Genomic DNA, 23,286 nt, shown 5'->3' with positions numbered 1-23,286 from the left:
ATTGGAATTTCAAAAATAAATATATAAACAAAGGGCTAAGTTGCTTGGATAGGAAGAATTTAATCAATGTCCACCCTTAACATTCACCTAGGCCTTTTCATGGCTTAGCGACTTGCGCTAAGGCACAAATGTTGTTCCATGAGGAACAAACCCGTGAGGGTAATCCGATGTATCCACAGCAATGTGGATTTCTAATAATCAAAGCAAGAACAATAAGCAGCAACCTTCTTAACATTTAATGGCAAAGACCTAGATACTCTCAACACCTAACAAGCAAGCAACCTGAATTGTTTCATTAGTTAGGCAGGGAAGCTGGAACAAGGAAGTTGACTATCATTCCAAATTAAATTACAAACAAACCTCTGATATTTCATTCTCATATATATGTACGTGTGCGCAGTGATGCAGAGTGGTTAAAAAAATAATTGAATAGAGAACTCACCATGTCCTCAAGTTGCGACAGCCATGGAAGCACCTTGAAAGTATTGGAACGGAAATCAGTGACTCTAATTTTCAGATGAGAGGAACCAGAAGCATATACATGGAACACGAATGGCCCGAATGGACACGAACCCGAGCTCCCCAACTCTGCTTTTGCATCCCCAAATATTGAGCTCCATCGTCCAATTCACTGTTTAGCACTGCAATGCGTGCAAGCTCCTTAGCATTTTCGTAATGCTTGGTGTATGCCTTTTGTCATTCATGAAGATTAGGGTGATTTGTATGCCTAATTGCCTACAGAACTGTTGAAATACCATGGCTGGCACACATAAATTGCTTCAAGAGTGCTAATATGGAGAACAACATAGGGTCTGCATATAATTGTAATGCAAAGATTGGACAAAAATAAGTAGAAACCAAAGAACTAATAAAAAACGAAAAGAACAACTGAGATGAAAAGAGGACAACACCCTCAAACCCCTTAAAAAAACCCAGAATCGAGAAATATAAAGAGAAATTAAAGAAGAGAACTTTATTAAGTTAAACTGTTCCCTAATAGAAAATCGTAGAGAAAATTAGTAAGTAAATTGTGGAGAATTTCATTCGAATGCCCAATAATTATCTCTGCGAATCTCGGCCTCCTCTTCCTCAGTAAAATCATTCTCGACGTTGAAAATCGTCCTGACCTCCTCTGGAGTCTTTTCCTTAATCATATCCGCCGCTGTCTGGCAAGTAAGTTCCAGCAGCCCCTTTATGTTCAGATAATTTGCAGCCTTAAATATAATTCATAGAAACACAGATTTCAAAACTTAGAATAACAATAATGGAACATCTAAAACTTCTTCTTCTGTAGGATTTTAATTAATACAAAAAAACATGAGAACACGTACCAGTGCGAGTTCGAAGACTGTGCGCTGGTCAACTTTCATGAACTCGGTGTCCCAGGCCTTAAGTTCATCGTCGGAGCGGCTACCATCATCAGCAGATTTGGACTCGACGTGCTTCTTGCAGTATTCGATTACCTTCGCCAGAATCTTGCTTGTCACGTTAGGGGTAGGGATGCCTCCTTCGGACACACCGTCCTCAATCATATGCTTGATTGTCTGAGCCTCCAGTGCCACCGTCTCGTCCATCTCAAACGACTCTCCGTCGGAACTGATCAGCGTGATCTTCTTCGATGAGGCCATCTCTGTTTCTCCAATACCAAATCGCTCTCTGTTTCTCTCAAAAGGCTCCTAATAAGACTCGAGAGAATTGTGATAGTCAGAACCCTTGATGCATCAACCCTCGCCTTTGGTGTATATATAGAGAATTGATAAACCTTTTGTTATTGTCCCTTTCCGTGTCCTTGTCGAATTATGATTGTTACATGTATCAACGACAGCGATTTTTTTTTTTGTTTGCACCAAGGGTTTAGGGCTTTACATTGTGAAAGTGATCGATGGTGATTTTGGAAAATTCTTTACCTATTTTGGTCTTAAAAGGAATCATCTTCTTCTTTTTTCTGGCCTGAAATATTTCAGAAATTATTAGGATTCTTGATATGCACATATTACCTTTTATTTGAAACGGAGAGGGGATTCGAACCCTGATTACAGATGATACATGTCATTCTTATCACTCTAACTAATGTCTTGAGCGAGCATTGCACATATTACCTATTAATGATTCATAGAGCATATATGAGAAAATAAAATTAAAGGTTGATTTTCCAACATCAATGTTCAGCAGCCGCCTCACTCACTGAGGTGCAATCCAGCTTATGCATTGTTTACTCTGTTACATGTAAAATGAACTTCATGAGAAAAAGAATTTGATGGCGTAACGTAATTTGCCACAATGATTTCAACAACATAAATGCTCTCAAATACTACCAACAATGCATACACCATATTTGAGCTCGGCCCAGTTTGGATGACAATTTTTGGCAGCATATATACTACTTATTAGTATAAATGCTGCAAGTCATCCAAACAACAATTTCATGGCACTTATTCCAATAGCTTTTTTGGGAGCATTTCTATTACTTATAAAATGCTACAACTTTGTACAATTTCACAAATTTTAACCAACTTTTTTCTATTTTATCCCCAATCAATTATTGATATGCCAAATATACCCTCACTTGCAAGTGAAATTTGTTCCACTTATGAAGGAATATTGTTATTAAAATCCTTCTCATTAAATAAATAAATTCAATTTATTTAAATTGATTAATTAATTTATAATTGATTATTATATTTAATTTATTTAAATTCATTATATTAATTTTATAAATTAATTTGTATGTTTGGAGACAACATATACAACTAATATACGAAATACCCCTGCACGTAATTTCTCGCAATATGTTACACAACCCAAATGTTAACAGCAAAAGTTTAACCAAACATCTACTCAGCATTCAGGCAACATATCTTTTACTGAAATTGTCCAACATTTCTACTATCACCGTTTCTGCTAGTATATATGCTACTTTCAAAAAATTTTACCAAACTAGATCGTAACCAGTTTTTATCAACATTTAGACTACCATAATTAATGATAGCTATTGTCAAAGTTGTCCACTAAACGAACTCATGGTAAACTGTAGAAGTGATCTATCATAGCCCCAAGCCCCCAAGTAACAATTATATTAGTGGTTGCGAAACAAGGGTTGGGACCCTACCCCTTTCAACCCTCCATCCAAGCATCACCCTAAACCTACCAAATCTAGAATAAATTAACGTCAACAAAAGTATAATGTTTTTGTCTTGAGTTAGGTGTATTTAGTCAATTTGGCTTTGAGAATGGAAGTGATAGTCTACACATATGTCCCATGATAAGATTGGGTTCGTTGGAATTGCACATCATAAACATAATAATCAAAGATTTGGTGCTCTAGTTAGTTGTATTTATCATCTCCAACTACATAAAATTGTCAGCAAATCCTAAACTACATCAATGTTTATCATCTTCCGTTGTTGGCTTTTTCGTTGTCAATTATTTTTTATGTACATTAATATTTTTCGTTCTCTATTTCTTACTCTCAATTCATATGTCCGGTGAGATATTCATTGTTTTAAAAAATAGATGATATGATATGATGTGATGAATCCTTTAAGGACCGTAATCATTACCCTAAGAGCACTCGTTATTAAGATCCTATTACAAATATATCATTTGTGTCATATAATTCATGTACTATTTAATTACTCGAAACACTCGGTTTTAGGAATACGAAGACCCTTATAATAGAAGTCATTGTACTATGTAATGACCATCACAGATGTTCAATATATTTATCAAATTCAAAAAATTATGTGACCCCACACTAATAACTTCTGCGTGGACCTTAACCCATGATTGAGTTGGTAAACGAAACTTAATTAGTAAACTCAAGTTTAACTTCCCATAGTCTACAATTTACTGTATATCAAAATTTGTGGAGAGAATCAAACTATTCAAGTATTTAGGTTTGCATGAACTTTTTTAGTGTAAAATAAGAAGTCATCATTATTTGAATATTTGGTAATCAAATGAATCATTTTGTCTGAATGATTTTTACCTTAATGCCAAAAGTGTGGGTTCATGTGACCTTTTTTTCTCTCAATAATATTAGGTTTAGTATTATGTCATTTATGTTGAAATTACGCGGACTACCCTTAAATTTAAATTTGCAGATTTTAAAGCATCTTTGTCTTCGGAAATTTACGCACTCTCTCTCTCTATCGCGTATATTTAGCTCGCAGTTTTCACGGCATTTCCGTCGTCTTCAAGTTCTCTATCTGTTCGATTTTACAACGGCCTATCCTTTTCCGTCTTTTCTTCTTTATTGATTTACACTCTAGGAATTATTAATTAATTAATTAATAGAGTTTTTTTAATATTAATTAAAAGAAAAACAGCTACCGATAGCTTCCTCCTCCGCTATATCTGCCTTTCCCGTCTCCGTCTCCATCTCCATCTCCATCTCCATCTCCATCTCCATCATCTCTTTAGCCCACCGGAGGGAACAATCAATTAGCTTCTCTCTCTAAAATTCTCTATCTAGAAGTAGCATAGAATAAAAGATTAACGTTCTTCGATCTGCTGGAATTGCTTTCGACATTGAGGTATGTATGTCAGCTCTCTCATGGTTAAGCTGGTTTAATCCTCAGATCCGCTCTTAAATTTTTATGTATATCTTTATACGTTCATGTCTATGTGCGAATATGTGATGGTTTTGCTGTTGGCGCATATGTTCGTTGTTTCAGGCATGTGTTCAGTCTCTCCTTTGAAACCGAAGTTATATCGGCACTTTTATGGTGTGTCTGTGACAATATTTCTGTTGAATGGTCTGTGTGTAGAGATCTGAATGATATGGAGCACTGGTGTTTATGTCTGATTCCATTCCGTGTATGAATGTGGTTGCGTGCATTTACGTTACTTGCTTTTTATCAATGTTGGAATACTGCGTGCATTATTTCTACATGATGGAGCTTGATGCAGCCAAATTGCTCAAACTCTCTCCCAAATCCGACGATATATTTAACTTCTGTTTCTGTTCTCCTAATTGTCCACTGTTTGTGTTATTCTTTGTTATGGATTGAATACTGCCTGAATATATTGTTGTTAAGTGTTAACACTTTGTTCTTGTGCTTTTGCTGTCAAACATGTTGGACTTGACTATTTTAGCGTAGTTATATAAAGTAGCTAGCTCTCAGTGTGATCTGAATTATATTGCTGGAGATGGATCTAATATTCACGTCTTCCATCCAGGTGTGATAGATTTTTTGGATCCATAGAGAAAATAGACCATGGCGTTAGGTAAATACTCTAGAATAGACAACAATAGAAGATCATCCTTGAGCTATTGTTCGACAGTGACGATGGTGGTATTTGTGGCTCTCTGCTTGGTTGGGGTATGGATGATAACATCATCGTCCATGGTTCCTGGTCAAAACGATGTGCCTGCTCAGGAAAACAAAAATGAGGTGAAGGAACCAGTGACTGATAGCATGGCTAGCAATACTAGGCAGACTGATAGCACTGAGAGCAATGCTAGGCAGTTTGAAGATAGTCCTGGTGACTTGCCTGAGGATGCAACAAAAGGAGATAGTAGTGAGAATAATGATAATAATAATAATAATAATAGTGCTCCAGAAAACCAAGAGAAGAAGTCCAATGAGGAGACTAATCAAGAAGTACAACAAACGCAAGATGGTGAGACAGAGGGTGGGGATTCTAAGACACAAAATGCAGAATCAGAAACTGGTGAAACAAAATCAGGTGACAGTGAGAATGATTCAGGAGGACGGGGAGGTTCTGAAGATAATTCAACTGAGAAAAAAACTGATTCAGATGACAATGAGAAGAAGTCCGATTCGGATGAGATGAACCGGAAGTCTGATGACAAGGGTGACAAAAAATCTGATTCGGATAACTTGGAGGAGGATGAGAAAAAACCTGATGCAGACAACAATGATATGAAATCGGATAACTCGGGCGAAACAAAGGACGATGGTCAAATTGAGGAGAAGGTGGATGAAACCAATAAAAAAGAATCAGATAATAGTTCAGATGAGCAGAAGGATGGTGGAAAGGCCACTAACCAGAGTTCAAATGAGGTATTTCCTTTAGGGGCTCAATCGGACCTTTTGAATGAAACCACGACTCAGAATGGCTCATGGTTAACTCAGGCAGCAGAGTCAAAGAATGAAAAGGAAGCTCAGCAGTCTTCCAAGCAAAAATCTGAGTACACTTGGAAGCTCTGCAATGCCACTGCTGGGCCTGATTTCATCCCATGTCTTGACAATTGGCAAGCAATTAAGAGTCTTCGAAGTACCAAGCACTATGAACATCGAGAGAGGCACTGCCCTGAAGAGCCCCCCACCTGCCTTGTCCCACTCCCTCAAGGATACAAACGCTCGATTGAGTGGCCTAAAAGCAGGGAAAAGGTATGGTTAGTTAATATATGGAATATTTTTCCCACTCGAAGTTTCTTAATGCTAATACATTTAAAAAATTTCTCCAGATATGGTATTACAATGTTCCCCACACCAAGCTTGCGCAACTCAAAGGGCATCAAAATTGGGTCAAAGTCACTGGTGAATATCTCACTTTCCCTGGTGGTGGAACGCAATTTAAGCATGGTGCTCTTCATTACATTGATTTCATAAATGAGGTGAAGACAAAACCTGATTCTTTTTACTTCGGAGCCACATAAATTCTATGATTATCTGCATTTCAATGCTAGTATTGTCAGATTATTTTGAATTCTATGCTTTTTATCATTTGAGTTGTTCAATTCCCAATAACCTTGTAGCATGCATGATGTTTCTTGTTGTAGACTGTAAGATACTTAGTCCAGTTAGTGCCGAATCAACATTAAGTCTTAATCTCAATTCCAAAATTTTGCACAACGATAAGTACTTGATACATTTTTTCTTACTGGGAAAATGTGTTTGTACTGTTAGTCTACTTTATCTTATTATTTTTGGCTTTTTGCTTGAAATTGTGTTCCAAGTCATGATTAACATGGATATGTCACGCAGTCTGTGCCAGATATTGCATGGGGTAAACGTACTCGTGTGATTTTGGATGTTGGATGTGGGGTTGCTAGCTTCGGAGGCTTTCTCTTTGACCGAGATGTTCTTGCTATGTCATTTGCCCCTAAAGATGAACATGAAGCCCAAGTGCAATTTGCTCTGGAAAGGGGAATCCCTGCCATATCTGCTGTAATGGGCACAACGAGACTTCCATTCCCGGGCAGAGTCTTTGATATTGTCCATTGTGCACGCTGTAGAGTCCCATGGCATATTGAAGGTATTTTGAAATGACTTTCTCTGGGAAGGGTATCTCGATGAGCGTAATCTTAATCAAGCTTTTTCTAGTTCTTCTTGAAAATGTTCAATATTTAAAACAATGAAATTTCCATGTCTCAATGTTAAAGTACTCTTCCTTTGAGTTTTATTGTTTTGAGCTAACCTCTTTCGATAACTACTATGCATATAGCAGGATTCATTTGATTGTTTGTTTAAATACGGCAATTTCAGTTTTGCGTTGGGTACTCTCTTATGTTACAAGCTGCAGGTGGTAAACTTCTTCTGGAACTGAATCGCGTGCTGAGACCTGGCGGTTTCTTCGTGTGGTCTGCTACTCCTGTTTATCAGAAGCTTGCTGAAGATGTTGGAATTTGGAAAGGTAGTAGATTATATGTTGACCTCATATTTTTTTTATTTTATTGATAGTTAAAATTGATTCTAATAACTTGCGGTTTTTGTTGAAATATTTTGCAGCCATGAGTGAACTAACCAAAGCCATATGCTGGGAACTTATATCCATTAATAAGGATACAGTGAACAAGGTGGGTGTAGCGATATATAGAAAACCTACTTCGAATGATTGCTATGAGAAAAGATCACAACAAGATCCTCCAATCTGCTCACAGTCTGATGATCCAAATGCAGCCTGGTAAGTTTCTAATTTTTTTTTTCTTTTGTTCATGTTTTGTAAGAAACTGTATTCTAGATATGAGTACATGATTATTGCAGGTCATGGACTTCACCTGCAATCTTATTCTGCGTAGGCAGTTTTCTGTTTCACTAAATTTTCACAGAACTAAAAAATACAGCTTAGTTACTACAGATTTTGTTGCCTTTTGCTAACCACTCTCATACACTGTACAATTTTTTAACTCTTATGCTAACACTTATAGGAATGTGCCACTACAAGCATGCATGCATAAGGTGCCTACAAATTCATCAGAACGTGGCTCTCAATGGCCAGAGCAATGGCCAGCAAGGTTGGAGAAGACTCCTTACTGGTTATTGAATACGCAGACTGGAGTTTATGGTAAACCAGCACCGGAAGATTTCACCGCAGACTATACGCATTGGAAACGTGTGGTGTCAAAGTCATATCTAAATGGAATGGGAATAAACTGGTCTTTGGTGAGGAATGTGATGGACATGCGAGCTGTCTATGGAGGGTAAGATACATTTTCAAGTAGAAAGTGTGGAATCTTGCAGCAGTTAGTTATTGAGGGTCCTTTATCTTGCATATCTACATGCTGTTTGTCCATGACTTCGTTAATGCTGTAAGCCTGTAACATAGACTGCCATTATTCTTGTTGTGTTAGGTTGATGGCTTTTGGCCAAATATAGGGTTAACAACTTAACACCAATGACTTTTCTTTATCTGTGGTTTTGTTTGCAGATTTGCGGCCGCTTTGAAAGATCTGAATGTGTGGGTCATGAATGTGATCTCAGTAGACTCTCCGGATACACTACCCATAATTTATGAACGAGGCCTGTTTGGTATTTATCATGACTGGTGCGAATCATTTAGTACCTATCCTCGATCCTATGATCTTCTCCATGCAGACCATCTCTTTTCCAAGATTAAAAATAGGTGTGCACTGATCTTCGATTTCTCTTCATTCCCCGACAAAAGCTCCTTTCATCTTCCTGTGATCTTATTGATTTCATTTGTGTTTTGTGACTCACAGGTGCAGTATGGTTGCTGTGATGGCAGAGGCTGACCGGATCCTTCGGCCAGAAGGAAAACTTATTGTAAGGGATAAAGTTGAGATCATTACCGAGCTGGAGAAAATTGCAAGGTCGATGCAGTGGGAGGTTCGGATGACTTATTCCAAGGACAAGGAGGGCTTGCTATGTGTCCAGAAGTCCATTTGGCGGCCCAAAGAGGTTGAGACAATCACATACGCTACTGCTTAGTCTTTCTTACCCCGAATCTCTATCAATTCTCAAGATTGTATTGCCCATGAAATTAGGTATTCTTTTGTTCTGGTTGCCAACCGCTATCCATGGTTTTTGAACCTCCATGTTAGCCGATGTATCATGTTTGCTAGTCCTTCTGGTTCAATGTTTTACATTTTTCTCGTAGAGTTAATATATTATAATCCAAGGTTCGTTGGTAACCAAGTTTTCGCTGTAATATTATACGCGCTACTGCTGCAAAATTGCAATTATTGAAAGTGTAAAAGTAATTTATTAGCAATTTTGGCAGAAATCAGTTTCTGAAAATTATATTCGACAGCTCTCATCCATTGAGTCAGCTGTTAGTGGTTATCAGTATCTGTGATCTTGAAATTTATTATGAGCTTTGGAATGATCTGGAGGCCTCGAAGTTATACTCGGATTACAAGTACACTTCCATGGATAGGCTTCTCGACAATTTTGCGGTTGATCCTCAAAAGAGCAGCATTTGCTCGATTTTTCATACTTCTATTTTTCTATGGAGTCGATGTTGTTCACATGGTTGTAATTCTGAAATAAAATTACACGTGATCATGGTTCTCGAGAGCATTCACAATAATCCAATGTAGACGTTGGATCTTTTGATTGACACTATGTTTGTGAAACACTCCCATCTTATGTTTACAGGAACTTTAATGTGAGTTTTCAACCATTTGGGTGTTAGTTTATTCGGTAATTTTTTGAGCCCAAACCATATGGATTCAAGAAGGTCTTGAACATGATTCTCATTGGAAGCAATATCTTTATTGTTACGTATTGAGTTTTGGTTTAACTTATTGTGTTATCATGTGAAAGACTTATGTGGCCTAAAACTTATGTGAACGTGATGGTTAGACGACCCAATTTTTTTATTGAAAGCAATGTCCTTGTGATCATATGATGAGTTTTGACTTAATTTATCATGTTGTCTTTTTGCGTGCGTGCGGGCAAGACGATCTGATTTTAGGTCCATATATTAATGTGAAGCTTATGAAAGATCTTATGACAAAGTTTGCGCTCGAGCAAAATCGTAAGATCTGAAGCTCAATAATAGAATTTGGAGTTTGAACTTGAATTGATTGCAGTGGTTGGCATCTCATCATCTAGAGAGGATATGGGCTCGAATCTTCAATTCCCCTCCTCGTGCAATTCTGGCGTAAGAGTGAATCAAGACGACTCTGCACAAGTCAAGGTTTGATTTGATACTTGACATTATCAGGGTTATAAATGGTTAGATTTAGTTCGTAACTGAATTTCTTTTTGTGCAATCATTGATTTGGTCAGATAGAAAGAACCCAAAGAGAAAAATGCACAAAAATAAAGTTCTGGACCTTCTGGTTGACTGGTTGGTTTGGAAGAGTATACCATGATTGGTGGATGAAACCCCCTTCTCCATCTACCCTTCTTCACTTTTTTTTTTCTGCCCAATGCCAATCGCTTTTTTTTGTTTTTTTGTCTATAACAAAACCCAATCTTGATGCTGTACCACGCTGTGGCAATAATTGTTGTCATTGCTTTATATACCTGCAGTCATTGTATTGTTCGTACTTGTTTCTATTCAATACTTGGATAAAGCTTTCGATCATAATGTCTATTTTTCTCTTTTCAATATGTAGTTAAGCTGGTTCCTTGTCTTCCAGCGACACCAGCTCCAACTTATTGTATTCAGAAGGGAAAAGAAAAGACAAAGAGGTACTCAATTTTCTATTCTCATTGAACAATAACAATGGCTTTTGTTTCTTTGAGTGATTGCATTCGCAAGAATGGAAGTTTTTCTTTTTGGGTGTTCTCCAAAATGGGTTTTATTTACTGCAGGTAGATATCGTCGAGTGAATAGTGGTAACAATGGAACAAGAAAACAGTGTAAATCGTGGGGATAGAGATTGGCATGACAATGAAGATGAAGAGTTGTTAGTTGCAAAGGAAATTGAGTCATACAGAGAACCACTGGTGATGAAGCGGGTCAACACCACCTCCCAGATTGCCATTGTTGGAGCAAATCTTTGCCCCATCGAAAGCCTTGACTATGAGTAAGGCAGATTGATGGGTTTTGTACTTATCATTGACTGTATAAGCCCAAATGAGTTGTTTTATTGGGTTTTCTGTGTCGTTTCAGGATTATAGAGAATGAATTGTTTAACCAGGATTGGCGATCAAAAAAGAAAATTGAGATATTTCAGTATGTTGTACTCAAGTGGGGATTTGCACTTATCATAGGTCTGTTTACTGGACTTGTTGGCTTCTTCAATAATATTGCCGTCGAGAATATTGCTGGTTTCAAGCTGCTGCTGACTGAAAAATTGATGGCTCAGCACAAGTATTTAAGCCTAGTTCCCATTACCTCAATGATTCAGCTTTTGAATTATTTTATTTTATGCTATATTATTTTATCTTATTGTTTTTTGGGGTTATATGCCTGGACTGAATGTATGCTATTTAGTTTCCTGCAAATGTCTATTAGAATGTCATGGCAATTAGATTGCATGAACCTCATGCAGTGACTTGCAAAAGAAAGCTATAAGATTCTGTATTGAGGAAACTTGTAGTTGACTCACTCTTGACAAGCGGTTTCTGTTGTTGATGACTATCCTGTCTAGTAAAAGAGAACGTTAAAAGATATTTCCATTTCTTTAATCAGAGGTGTTAATCGTGCTCAGTCAGTTTTATAATCTTAGACGAGTCTTGCAATCATTAGGGCATTTGTTAAGTAATGCTTGTTGTCTATTGATTTACTTTTCTTTCTTTAGCTTCATTTTGTTGAATAAAGTTGATACATGCAAATCTACTATTCCTCAGTTATGAAATATAGATTATAATTTTTGCCCAAAAGTTCTTCTTCAGTTTATCATAATCAAACATTGTTCCCCAGTATTCTTGGTTCTTAAGCATGTTCTCAAATAAATTTTTTTTAGATTGGCTATGAATGTGTACCTGTAAATTCACATGACAATTGTTCCAGTGCAGGTATTACAAGGCTTTTGCAGCATATACTGGTTGCAATATAGGCTTGGCAGCTGCTGGAGGAGCACTTTGTGCATTCATTGCTCCAGCCGCAGCAGGATCAGGTATTCCTGAGGTGAAAGCTTACCTAAATGGCATAGATGCTCATTCAATACTGGCTCCAAGTACCCTTTTCGTAAAGGTGAATTAACTCTCTCTCCCCTCCGTGCTGCCCACCGATGCACCAAAAATTTCAGATTTGTAGAAAAGATGGAAACAATTCCAAGTGTTTGTGATTGTTTTTTTTAAATAATAAGTGTTTTTGATTGTTACAATGTTTAATTGGGGATATGGATATTATTGTCAATGTAAGAGAGTCTCCATTACTTGTTTTGCTATACCCATAGTTAAACAATTCCTGTGCATGCGGCTCCTGGAGTGAAGGTGGGGCCAGGGAAAGGAAGATGCATGTGACCTTACTCCCACAATGTAGTAATGTTGTTTTTTGGATTTGACTCCATGACCTCCAGGTTGCTGTGAAGCAACCTTAGTAATTTTGCAATGTCACTGTTATTTTCTGTTCTTTCTTTGCAAACAAACATCCAGATAGAGATAAATATACTCATTTAATTTGTAGCATGAAGCTACCAAATATTATCGTACTCAAACGTGTGGTATTTTGCAATGTCATGACCTCAAGGTTGCGGTAATTTTGCAATGTCACTGTTATTTTCTGTTCTTTCTATGCCAAACAAACATCCAGATAGAGATAAATATACTCATTTAATTTGTAGTATGAAGCTACCAAATATTATGGTACTTCCAACGTCTGGGATTTTGGAACTTGCACACATGAGCAACTTCCATCTAAAACTACTTGTATTTTTATGTTCATGAATGCTGCATTTTAATACGTTTTGCTGCAAGAGTCTTCATAGCTTATGATATATGAATAAAATTTCCTTGATTATGAATGTAGTCAGGATTCTTTTCACTCAGTTGTCCTTCTCCCTTCTCTTTTGTGTTTTCTGAGAACATTTAAGCAATTATTTGCATGTTTTTTTTTGCCTTTTCTGGAAGATTTTTGGTTCCATTCTTGGAGTGTCTGCTGGATTCGTCATGGGTAAAGAAGGTCCCATGGTTCACACAGGCGCTTGCTTAGCCTCTATTCTTGGACAAGGGGGTTCTCGCAAGTACCATTTGACTTGGAAATGCCTAAGATATTTCAAAAATGACCGGGACCGACGAGACTTAATTACTTGTGGAGCGGCTGCTGGTGTGACTGCAGCTTTTCGTGCTCCGGTTGGCGGTGTCCTCTTTGCCCTTGAAGAAGCAGCTTCCTGGTACCTCTCTCTTTGTTCACCATTTTCTTTTACCAGGCTTTCCTGGGCCCATGAGATTTTGTTGCATAGAAGTTTGGAATTTTCTTAAGTTATTTGAGCTCACTGATGGCAACTGTTTACAAATGGAAGTGCATAACATAAAGAACATTACTAAAATAGTAAACTGAGCTTAATCTTAGTACCTTTTGCTTAAAGTACTTATTTTGATCAGACATCACACATTATTGGCTATTCAAATCTAGATAACTGTCTTCCTTATAGTGTAGGAAAGACCTGATGTAGTCGCTAACTTATTTCAGTATCTTGCTTTCCCTCACCATGTGTTGTAATGTTTTCACATATCAGTTCTTTCTTTCTTTTGGGCTTTGGCATGGTTCAGGTGGCGAAGTGCTCTTCTTTGGCGGACTTTTTTCACCACAGCGGTCGTCGCAATAGTTTTACGAGCTTTTACAGAGTATTGCTCCACAGGAAAATGTGGGCAGTTTGCGCAAGGAGGTCTAATAATGTATGATGTCAGCTCAGCAAAGACTATGTATGGTGTCCAAGATATGTTAGCTGCATTACTGCTAGGACTTATCGGGGGTGTCTTTGGAAGCCTGTATAACTATCTTGTGGACAAGGTCTTGCGTACCTATAGCATCATTAATGAGTACGTACTCCTATTGATTTTGACCCTTCACCTTATGCTTTCTGATTATCGTTACTATGTTTTTTTTGGTGCAAGTGACTGGTAAATAGCTTGCAGCTACAAGATTAGAAGCAACGCGACATGTTGCAAGTATTTGTCCATAATTTATTTGTCCATAATCTTTATAATTGTTAACTTTATTACTCTACTTATAGAGAAAACATGCAGTTATTTACATTGAAAATATGACAGTATACAGATTGGTAACAATACCTAATAAGTGATCTTGATGTATATCAGAAGTTCTACTTATACTAACTGTTTCCTGTTCCTCGTATCATCTTGTTGCTGCAGAAAGGGAGCTGCTTCCAAAATTTTTCTTGTCATCAGCATTGCACTCTTGACATCTTGTTGCTCTTATGGCCTGCCTTGGCTTGGAACGTGCATCCCCTGTCCTGCCGATCTGATGGCAAGCTGCCCCACTACTGATGGATCTGGTAACTATGAACGCTTCCAATGCCCATCAGGTTACTACAATGACCTTGCATCACTCTTTCTGAATACCAGAGACGATGCCATCCGCAACCTATTTAGCTCCAGTACCAAAGGAGAATTCCATATTTCCTCCCTTTTCATTTTCTTTGCTGCTGTTTACGTTCTTGGCATTATCACTTATGGGATTGCTGTTCCCTCTGGACTCTTCATCCCTGTCATACTAGCTGGGGCTTCCTATGGCCGTCTTCTTGGGAGACTATTTGCTTCTATCGCTAAACTGGACACTGGTCTCTATGCCCTCCTTGGAGCAGCTTCCTTTCTTGGTGGTACCATGAGAATGACAGTTTCTTTATGTGTAATACTTCTTGAACTAACTAATGATTTGTTATTGCTCCCCCTTGTGATGTTAGTTCTCCTTATCTCCAAAACTGTGGCCGATACCTTCAACAAGGGTGTATATGATCAAATAGTGAAAATGAAGGGATTACCTTACATGGAGGCTCATGCTGAACCTTACATGCGGCATCTGGTTGCCCGTGATGTTATCACAGGTCCACTAATCTCCTTTAACGGTGTTGAAAAAGTGGGGAATATATTGCATGCTTTGAAGACTACAGGGCATAATGGATTCCCTGTGATCGATGAACCACCATTTTGCAATGCATCAGAGTTGTGTGGGCTTGTTTTGAGGTCCCATTTGCTCGTTTTGCTTAAGGGAAAAGTTTTTTCTAGAGAGAGAGTACTTGCCAGAGAAGAAATATTATGTAGATTCGCAGCCTTTGATTTCGCCAAAGCTGGATCAGGGAAGGGAATCAATCTAGAGGATGTAGATATTGAAGAGGAAGAGATGGAAATGTTTGTAGATCTCCACCCTATCACAAATGCATCTCCATACACAGTTGTAGAGACAATGTCACTAGCCAAAGCTGCCATTCTCTTCCGTCAAGTTGGTCTCAGGCATATGTGCGTGGTGCCAAAGAGTCAAGCGGTAAGATACCTAGTCACTCCCTCTGTCATATTGTCATAGTAGTTGAAAAGGGTATCAAACTTATTTCGTCAACTCAGTCTCAGTCATGTTAAATAGCTCACAGGCATGCTTTAGCGCTGACTTTAACGCTAACTTGTATGTTCTTTGCAGAGGCCTCCGATTGTTGGAATTCTGACACGGCACGACTTCATGCCACAGCACATTTTGGGACTTTATCCGCATGTCAATCCTCACGAGTAGAGCAGGTTACTGTACCTGAATGACTTCTACTAGACTGTTCGATTTTTCCATGTTTCGTTTTTTTGGCCCTGGATGATTTAAGTTGGTTTTGGTATCTGAAAATGGCTTGGAGTTCTGGAGTTTGTTGGTGGAGAGAGCCTCCATACAACTCAGTTTATACATTTCATTTTCTTGCATGATTTAGGACATGAATTAGTTGGTTTCATTTTGGCAAGATATCTGTTGGGCATGATTCGCTGTTGTTCTGGTGTATAATTTTCTTTGTTCCTTTTCTTTTGAGAATGCTTTGTGACTATGGTGGAATGAATTCATCAGTTGAGCTGTGCAAGTATTGTATGTATACAACAGCAAATTTTCTTTTATGGGTATACTAAAGCAATTAGGGCATAGACATTGTGGATGATGTTCATGTCTCTCTCCAAGTGAGGCAAAATCACAAGCAAATACCCAATACCAATTTTTAGTGTTTTATGTATGCCCACCTGATTATCGGATGCCGCCAAAGGCGTATGCGGAGTTTTCATGATTCATTCCCCAATGCGATTTATCCCCGTTTGGTTTTGTTTTGGGTCTCAGTCCAACTAATTCGTTGAGAGGTTGTGCGCGTAGCTTGTTAAGTCCGAGTTTAGGCCCAACTTGACTGTTTAAAATAGACGAACCCGGTGATATCATTTTCGGTTATCAAAAAAAGGTGTGTGTTTTTTTAATCAATTTAAATAGCCAAAGAAAACCATTATAAGTACTCAACAATGTCACACGAGCCATTATTTATATTTTATTCTCAAACAAAATTATATTAGTTATATAATTGTAATCATCGATCTTATATACTCAAATCAACATTAATTTTTCAGAATGTCTTGAAAGGAAATATCTTCTTTTTTTTCTCTTTTTTTTTTTCTCAACTAATATTGTTATGTGGGCTTTATTGAATATCTTGGGTTAGGCCCAAAAGAATCGGACACATTATTCCTCTTTTCGTGATTAGATGCGGAACGGCAAACACGACCTTATTTATTCCACTTCGAGCCTTTTTGTCTTCAAACGGCCCAAACCCTAGTAACTCTCTCGGACACGCCGGACCGTTCTCTAGAGTATAGGAGATCCACTCCTCACTTTAGCAGAGAAGTTGCTACTGTCGTTTTTCTGCAACTCTTCATCACTTCTCGACACATCGTGTTCCGCTCACGCTTCGCTTCTTCCTTCGATCTTCGCTTCGGCATTTCGGACTTGCTCGTTTAGGTTTTCCGTTTGCAGAGTTTGTTAGATCGCAAATATGCATGCGCCAGTACTTGTTCTCAGTAAGTTCTCTTTCTTTCTTGCACAAAACCCTAATTCGTCAGTTGTTTATGATCTACTAGTGTGTGTTGGTGTATACAAATTTGGTGTTAGAATTACTTGTTTATGCACAGATTCTTTGATTTTGTTCTATATGAGACGATTTAAACATTCACTATGAAAATTACTTGCTATGAGCAGAGGATTCGCTGAAACGTGAATCTGGAAGCAAGGTACAGCATACTAATATCCAGGCTTCAAAGGTAATAATTGTTTGTGCTTCATTCCTTTTGTTTCTGCCTAGTTTATATTTTTTCTAATGATTTCTGGATGCTAGTCTTTGTGTTGCTGCATTATTTCATTGTTCTTTTATGCGTAGCTGCAATTATTTCTCCATAACTGTGCTAAACGCTGCTCTGCATGTAATGACTCTTTTTTAACGTTAAGAGAGGAGAAAGAAGAATGATTAAATGGAGGTTAGATGATGCAGAGTTCTTTTGTTGAAACTTTCTTGTGTAATTTTACTGTCTTTATTTGGTTTTTGCTTCCATCTCTTTTAATGGTTTAATGTATCATTAGCTGGTTTTCTCAATGCTTTGTTCGTTTGGCATTTTTGCTGATTTTATTTGTTTCCACTTGGCACTTGTTAATTATTTGGTTAACATGGCTTTCTTATGTAATTTTTGTGATGGCATATGTAGATTTTAATATTCTATACCTGGAAACACCAATATATTTGCTATCAAAAATACATCCCAAGATATCCGAACTGGTGTTAGCATATGTGGTTTAGCCTTTATGCTGTTTGACTTCATTGATCTAACATTTGACCTTTCACTTAATATTAACAGGCTGTGGCTGATATAATTCGTACAACCTTGGGTCCACGATCTATGTTGAAGATGCTCCTTGATGCTGCTGGAGGTTACCTCCTTGCTCATTTTCTGAAATACTTACAACACCCTCTTAACATACAATAAGATTATGCACATCTGATATGATGATGATAGGATCTAAAGTGCTTTACTGCTTGAACGTGCATGATTTGGTTTCCCAAGGAGACAGCGAAACATGAAAAGTGTTCAATGTTAGATCCATTAAATGCTATTCCCGTTTCTCTAGTTGTTTTTTGAAAAAGTTACAACCCAAATAAAAAAATAAGTCTTAATTTATTTTTATTTTATTGTTGGCTTGGTGAACAGTGATCTGGGTGTTTGAAATTGTAAATTGTAATAATGACTACTATCATTCCTCCTCTCTCAGCTGAGAGCAAACATCTCCCAATATGCATGGGTTTTGATGACCTTTCCAAGCTCTGAGTTTGCATTTCTTAAGTATCTATTGCCATATCTGAATGTTTTAACCTTTTTGGGGTGCATATACTGAATTTCTTACAGGGATTGTCGTTACTAATGATGGGAATGCTATTTTACGTGAGCTAGATCTTGCACACCCGGCTGCAAAGGCATGGACTGTTTCTTTTGCTCAACATGGGACTTTTTCTGCATAAATAGTGTTTTCTTATCTGCTCCCCTTTTTTATTTTACTCACTTTTAAGTTGATAATGCTTGCTAAACTTCTCTTCTGGTTGCTCTGTTTGATGGTTGATAAATAGTCAATGATTGAATTAAGTCGCACACAAGATGAAGAAGTTGGAGATGGAACAACATCTGTCATTGTTTTAGGTATGGTTTGAGTTACCGAATTAAACTAGTTTGAGTGGATATTTATCAACTTTCTTTGGATGGCTGTTGGTTTTATTCAAGATCGGTGCTGTTTATCCTGAAGGGACCGTTGATATTCTCTTATTTTTTTGACAGTAGCTAATTATTGTCTGGTTAAACTATTTGATTATCATCTTAATGTGCTAAATTATGAATGGCGTGTATAATGTATCACAGCGGGTGAAATGCTTCATGTTGCGGAAGCCTTCCTTGACAAGAACTATCATTCCACTGTCATTTGTCGAGGTATTGTTTTTGATTGCTCATGTGCAGTTTTTGTTTTTGCTCGTGTATGGTAACTTGACATCTTATGAAGTGCTCCCCCCCCCCCCTTTTGGCTCTTTCAATTGTAGCCTACAACAAAGCTCTGGAGGATGCTATTGCTGTGCTCGACAGAATTGCAATGTCTATTGATGTAAACGATCGTGAGTTTTGTGCTGCAGTTTTTTCATCTTTTTTTTTGGCGTGTGTACATTCTTTTGCCAGTTGGTTGAGCCGAGCTGGTTTGTGTATTGTGATTATGAGTTTATACTTCATAGACTTCTTGTTCAAACACACTTAGCATGAATAAGAAGTGGACCTAAGACCCATCCCCATTTCCATACAACTTTTGAGCTGTACTAAATCATGAGCATTTTCCAGCTTGCTTGAAACCGCAATTGCGCTACATAGAATTGAATTCTTTGCTGGATTTAGGATACATTTTTTTAAGAAACATAGGCTTAAAAGCACTTGGAATAATTGGCCTGTTCTCCTCGTTTTATGTTTGGTGTATGCATTTTTTAACTAAAAATTCTATGTTCTAGGGGCAACAATGTTGAGTCTGGTGAAGAGCTGTATTGGCACAAAGTTCACAAGTCAATTTGGTGATTTGATTGCCGTAAGTGATCCTCTTCTGTTATGTATGTGTGTGTGTTGCAGGAGTTTTTCTTCAATTCTTTTACTTGATTGATTTGTGCGTTATCTTTCAGCTGGTACATCAGGCACTCTTAAGACTCATAATAATTTGTAGAACACTTAAAATGTTTTTGAGGAATTACAAAAGTACACTCGGATGTTGAGGTCATTTTGGGAGTAGTGTCTGAATGCTTACTAGAATCTAATGAATAATTAGAGATGTGCGCTGATACTAAACTAGATGAGTATTTTCTTTGTATATCTGGATGGTATTCTTTTCTCTTTCTGCTTAGTTTCATGTGTTTACGGTTCATCCTCGTGGAGGCAATGTTAGTAAATTACTCTTCACAAGGTTTCTTGCATGATGGGATAATATTATTTGATGACACAGAGGAAGTAATTGGGCACTAATAAAAAATTGCCTTGTGTCCCCCCGTTTCTCTCTCTCTTATATATATAGAGATTGAGCTTATTTACATATAAATATAAATTTACAAATAGTTATTTTATATATTATGTGCCAATACTTCGCTTCTGTTCAACTGCCAGGATTTAGCAATTGATGCCACCACGACGGTTGGTGTTGACCTTGGCCAGGGAATGCGAGAAGTGGATATTAAAAAGTACATCAAGGTTGAGAAGGTTCCTGGTGGCCAGTTGGAAGATTCAAGAGTTCTCAAAGGGGTTATGTTTAACAAAGACGTAGTTGCCCCTGGAAAAATGAGGAGAAAGATTGTCAACCCACGTATCATTCTTCTTGATTGCCCCCTTGAGTACAAGAAAGGTGAGAACCAAACAAATGCGGAATTGGTTAAAGAGGAAGATTGGGGAGTCCTTTTGAAAATGGAAGAAGAATACATTGAGAACCTCTGTATGCAGATCTTGAAATTCAAACCGGATTTGGTAATTACAGAAAAGGGTCTTAGTGATCTGGCTTGCCATTATCTGAGCAAGGCAGGTGTCAGTGCAATAAGGAGGTTGAGGAAGACGGACAATAACAGAATTGCCAAAGCATGTGGCGCCGTTATCGTGAACAGACCAGAAGAACTGCAGGAGTCCGATGTTGGTACTGGGGCTGGGCTGTTTGAGGTTAAGAAAATTGGGGATGAATTTTTTGCTTTTATTGTTGATTGCAAAGATCCAAAAGCTTGTACCATACTTTTAAGAGGAGCCAGTAAGGATCTCCTAAATGAAGTAGAGAGAAACTTGCAGGTATTTTAATTATTCTTGGTTTGAATTCTTCTACCTCGATGAGACCATGTTCTGATGTTTGTTTGCAAATGCAGGATGCTATGTCTGTAGCTAGGAACATACTTAAGAATCCAAAACTACTTCCGGGAGGTGGTGGTACAGAGTTAACTGTATCTGCTACTTTGAAGCAAAAGAGTTCATCTATCGAAGGCATAGAAAAGGTGAATGTTTCTACTCACATGGATCACTGCAATCAATTCCATATCTTTTTATTTTAAGGTCACTAAATGTATTGAAGGCCTGAAATCCTTGAATGTGAAATTAGGAAGTGAGTTATAACTTGTATTGGTCATTTATATTTTTTTCTCAATATATGTTATGATTGCAAAACAGTGGCCTTATGAAGCTGCGGCAATAGCTTTTGAGGCTATACCACGAACTTTGGCACAAAATTGTGGTGTTAATGTGATCCGAACTATGACTGCCCTACAAGGACAGGTATGAATCTTAAGATGTTCTATTGCATGATTTTATTTTATATTGCTAATGTAGTTATGGATGAGTTTTTCAACCCATTTTCTGTCTGATGGGTCTAAACTGTTGATGCAGCATGCTAATGGTGAAAACGCTTGGATTGGCATTGATGGAAATACTGGATTGATCGCTGACATGCAAGAGCGGAAGGTACTGTCATAATGCACATTGCTCTCATTATTTGTTTCTTTTTTTTTTTCTGGCTAATATGCTAGTCCATGTTGGTACAAGTTCTTGAATATTACATTTCAGGATTTCACTCTGAGCCTTTAAATAATTATTTACATGTGCCCTATGTTTTCCCTAACTATGTTTGTTGATAAATTGGATGGAGTCTTTCAAAAGTTGTTTTTATATAAAACTTCTGGTAATCAGAGATCGTTTATGTAAAAATCTGTCACACTGAACGAGAAGTTGTTCCATCTATTGCACTTCCATCATTCTGATCCGTGAATGTCCCCAGTTGATTCTGGTAAACTGATTGAGTTATACTGGCTCAAGGATTCAAGTAAAACTTTCTTGCTGTGAATGAATGGTGCTTATTTTTCTATTTCCAGATATGGGATTCCTATAATGTGAAGGCACAAACCTTCAAGACAGCGATAGAAGCTGCTTGCATGATTCTCAGGATTGATGACATTGTTAGTGGGATCAAGAAGAAGCAGGCCCCTGGAGCGGGCCAAGCACCAAAGCCGAAGGTTGAAACAGAGGCAGATGCTGATGGCGAGCAAATACTTCCCGACTGAGGATACCATTGCACTCGGACTGACTCGGCATTCAGATAACTGCCAGAAAGGTTTTGTTTGCATTGTTGGCTTGTTCATGTGTTTTGTTGGGCTTTTAATTGCGCACACTTCAGATTTTGGGATCTTGGCCAGTTCAGAGTTTTGTTGGTTGCTTAGAACCACCTTTCTATAATGGTTGCAGTTGTATACTATCCGTAACTTTGTGCAGTTGGGATGTTTGAAAGCTCTGTTAGTTCATCAACTCTGAGGAAGAAATGGCAGTTTCTGTTCTCAGCAGTAGAGGCATCCGCATCTCCACACTAACTGCCGTTTCATTTGAATTTCTAATTTTTACAGTTAATCTAGTAATATTCTCACTTGCACGTTGGAATGACTAAATTTTTTATCAGTTGACTAGAAAAGAGGTAAATTAAACAGAGAACCATCAAGGAGCAGAAGGGAAATCTAAACCTATGGATTTACAGTGTGTCATTTTTCTCCATTTGGCATCATTTTCTTTGGTTGCCCTTTAACCTTTGTCGTCCGGTAGTTCTCTTTGTTGCTAGTTTGCCAAATCCGTCTGGCGCAGTTAATTTGCATGATAAAAGACAGTTGAAAATTTATGAATTTCTTGGCATTAAGATGCAAAAGATAATGGTATGAATGCAGACAAAACGGCCGAGGATTTACTAATTAACATAAGGTGATAGGCATAATTAAAGGGTAGAACCATAAGATTTCAAGGTAGCACAAGAGGGAATGCAACATAATTCTCTTCTCCCCATAAACCATGAAGAGAAACCACCATGATGGATTCCCTAAACCTCCAAATCTCCATGTCCTTAATTTTACCACACATGTCTACCTTTTTATTTGGTAATCGAGAATTTGTCAACCCAACATATTCCTCAAATAGCGGAGTCAACTCCAAACTCAGTTCGTCAACCCAACCCGCTCTAAGCTGGACGTGAGAGTTGAACTTACATTCTCTGCATTTGCGAAGAGTTATTAAGGTCAATTTCACCATCCCCGGTCAAACCTTCTTCTTTATCCCTACCTCCGCCGAGGCAGGGTAGCATCTACATAACAAGGTAGTTGTTACGTTGGAAGACATGTAGGATGGGATAAATATAAAGTAAACT

At 37.8% G+C, this 23,286-nt stretch overlaps 4 protein-coding genes across 6 annotated transcripts; 3 read left to right on the top strand and 1 right to left on the bottom strand.

The window, feature by feature from the left end:
* Positions 1-952: 952 nt before the first annotated feature.
* LOC119990844 (SKP1-like protein 1A) lies at positions 953-1,839 on the bottom strand. The gene is made up of 2 exons (XM_038836970.1): positions 1,332-1,839; positions 953-1,214 (listed from the first exon to the last, which is right to left on the bottom strand). Exons 1-2 carry the CDS (start codon positions 1,626-1,628, stop codon positions 1,041-1,043), a joined length of 471 nt encoding a protein of 156 aa, XP_038692898.1. The 5' UTR covers positions 1,629-1,839; the 3' UTR covers positions 953-1,040.
* Positions 1,840-4,176: 2,337 nt separating this feature from the next.
* Positions 4,177-9,435, top strand: LOC119990839 (probable methyltransferase PMT26). Its single transcript, XM_038836964.1, has 9 exons — positions 4,177-4,535; positions 5,182-6,359; positions 6,437-6,586; positions 6,957-7,227; positions 7,495-7,605; positions 7,701-7,875; positions 8,120-8,392; positions 8,620-8,814; positions 8,912-9,435. The coding sequence occupies exons 2-9, from the start codon at positions 5,220-5,222 to the stop codon at positions 9,138-9,140; spliced, it is 2,544 nt and encodes an 847-aa protein (XP_038692892.1). The 5' UTR covers positions 4,177-4,535; positions 5,182-5,219; the 3' UTR covers positions 9,141-9,435.
* Positions 9,436-10,163: 728 nt separating this feature from the next.
* LOC119990840 (chloride channel protein CLC-c-like) lies at positions 10,164-16,126 on the top strand. 3 transcript variants are annotated; one of them, XM_038836965.1, is made up of 9 exons: positions 10,164-10,353; positions 10,778-10,853; positions 10,977-11,191; positions 11,278-11,478; positions 12,126-12,303; positions 13,182-13,444; positions 13,824-14,093; positions 14,427-15,555; positions 15,706-16,126. In XM_038836965.1, the coding sequence occupies exons 3-9, from the start codon at positions 11,007-11,009 to the stop codon at positions 15,793-15,795; spliced, it is 2,316 nt and encodes a 771-aa protein (XP_038692893.1). In that variant the 5' UTR covers positions 10,164-10,353; positions 10,778-10,853; positions 10,977-11,006; the 3' UTR covers positions 15,796-16,126. The 3 variants fall into 3 exon arrangements, with proteins under 3 accessions (XP_038692893.1, XP_038692895.1, XP_038692894.1); XM_038836967.1 differs by lacking the exon at positions 10,164-10,353 and adding an exon at positions 10,373-10,391; XM_038836966.1 differs by lacking the exon at positions 10,164-10,353 and having other exon boundaries at positions 10,475-10,853.
* Positions 16,127-16,830: 704 nt separating this feature from the next.
* On the top strand, positions 16,831-22,527 carry LOC119990841 (T-complex protein 1 subunit gamma). The gene is made up of 13 exons (XM_038836968.1): positions 16,831-17,096; positions 17,275-17,336; positions 17,925-17,997; positions 18,471-18,538; positions 18,689-18,758; positions 18,975-19,043; positions 19,151-19,222; positions 19,604-19,677; positions 20,244-20,906; positions 20,981-21,106; positions 21,279-21,383; positions 21,495-21,569; positions 21,977-22,527. The coding sequence occupies exons 1-13, from the start codon at positions 17,072-17,074 to the stop codon at positions 22,163-22,165; spliced, it is 1,671 nt and encodes a 556-aa protein (XP_038692896.1). The 5' UTR covers positions 16,831-17,071; the 3' UTR covers positions 22,166-22,527.
* Positions 22,528-23,286: the final 759 nt, after the last annotated feature.

This window comes from Tripterygium wilfordii, chromosome 22, assembly GCF_013401445.1.
Source record: "Tripterygium wilfordii isolate XIE 37 chromosome 22, ASM1340144v1, whole genome shotgun sequence".
Taxonomy (NCBI): domain Eukaryota; kingdom Viridiplantae; phylum Streptophyta; class Magnoliopsida; order Celastrales; family Celastraceae; genus Tripterygium; species Tripterygium wilfordii.
This window is presented reverse-complemented; position numbering and strand designations above follow the sequence as displayed.

Bases quoted from the DNA above. Each gene is read 5' to 3' on its own strand.
- LOC119990844 (XM_038836970.1), bottom strand. From the start codon at position 1,628: ATGGCCTCATCGAAGAAGATCACGCTGATCAGTTCCGACGGAGAGTCG. The intron at 1,215-1,331 runs GTACGTGTTCTC...ATTATATTTAAG, and splicing joins CAGTCTTCGAACTCGCACTG to GCTGCAAATTATCTGAACAT.
- LOC119990839 (XM_038836964.1), top strand. From the start codon at position 5,220: ATGGCGTTAGGTAAATACTCTAGAATAGACAACAATAGAAGATCATCC. The intron at 7,228-7,494 runs GTATTTTGAAAT...TACAAGCTGCAG, and splicing joins AGTCCCATGGCATATTGAAG to GTGGTAAACTTCTTCTGGAA. The intron at 8,393-8,619 runs GTAAGATACATT...TTTTGTTTGCAG, and splicing joins ATGCGAGCTGTCTATGGAGG to ATTTGCGGCCGCTTTGAAAG.
- LOC119990840 (XM_038836965.1), top strand. From the start codon at position 11,007: ATGGAACAAGAAAACAGTGTAAATCGTGGGGATAGAGATTGGCATGAC. The intron at 11,192-11,277 runs GTAAGGCAGATT...GTGTCGTTTCAG, and splicing joins ATCGAAAGCCTTGACTATGA to GATTATAGAGAATGAATTGT. The intron at 11,479-12,125 runs GTATTTAAGCCT...GTTCCAGTGCAG, and splicing joins AAATTGATGGCTCAGCACAA to GTATTACAAGGCTTTTGCAG.
- LOC119990841 (XM_038836968.1), top strand. From the start codon at position 17,072: ATGCATGCGCCAGTACTTGTTCTCA. The intron at 18,759-18,974 runs GTATGGTTTGAG...AATGTATCACAG, and splicing joins AACATCTGTCATTGTTTTAG to CGGGTGAAATGCTTCATGTT. The intron at 21,107-21,278 runs GTGAATGTTTCT...ATTGCAAAACAG, and splicing joins CTATCGAAGGCATAGAAAAG to TGGCCTTATGAAGCTGCGGC.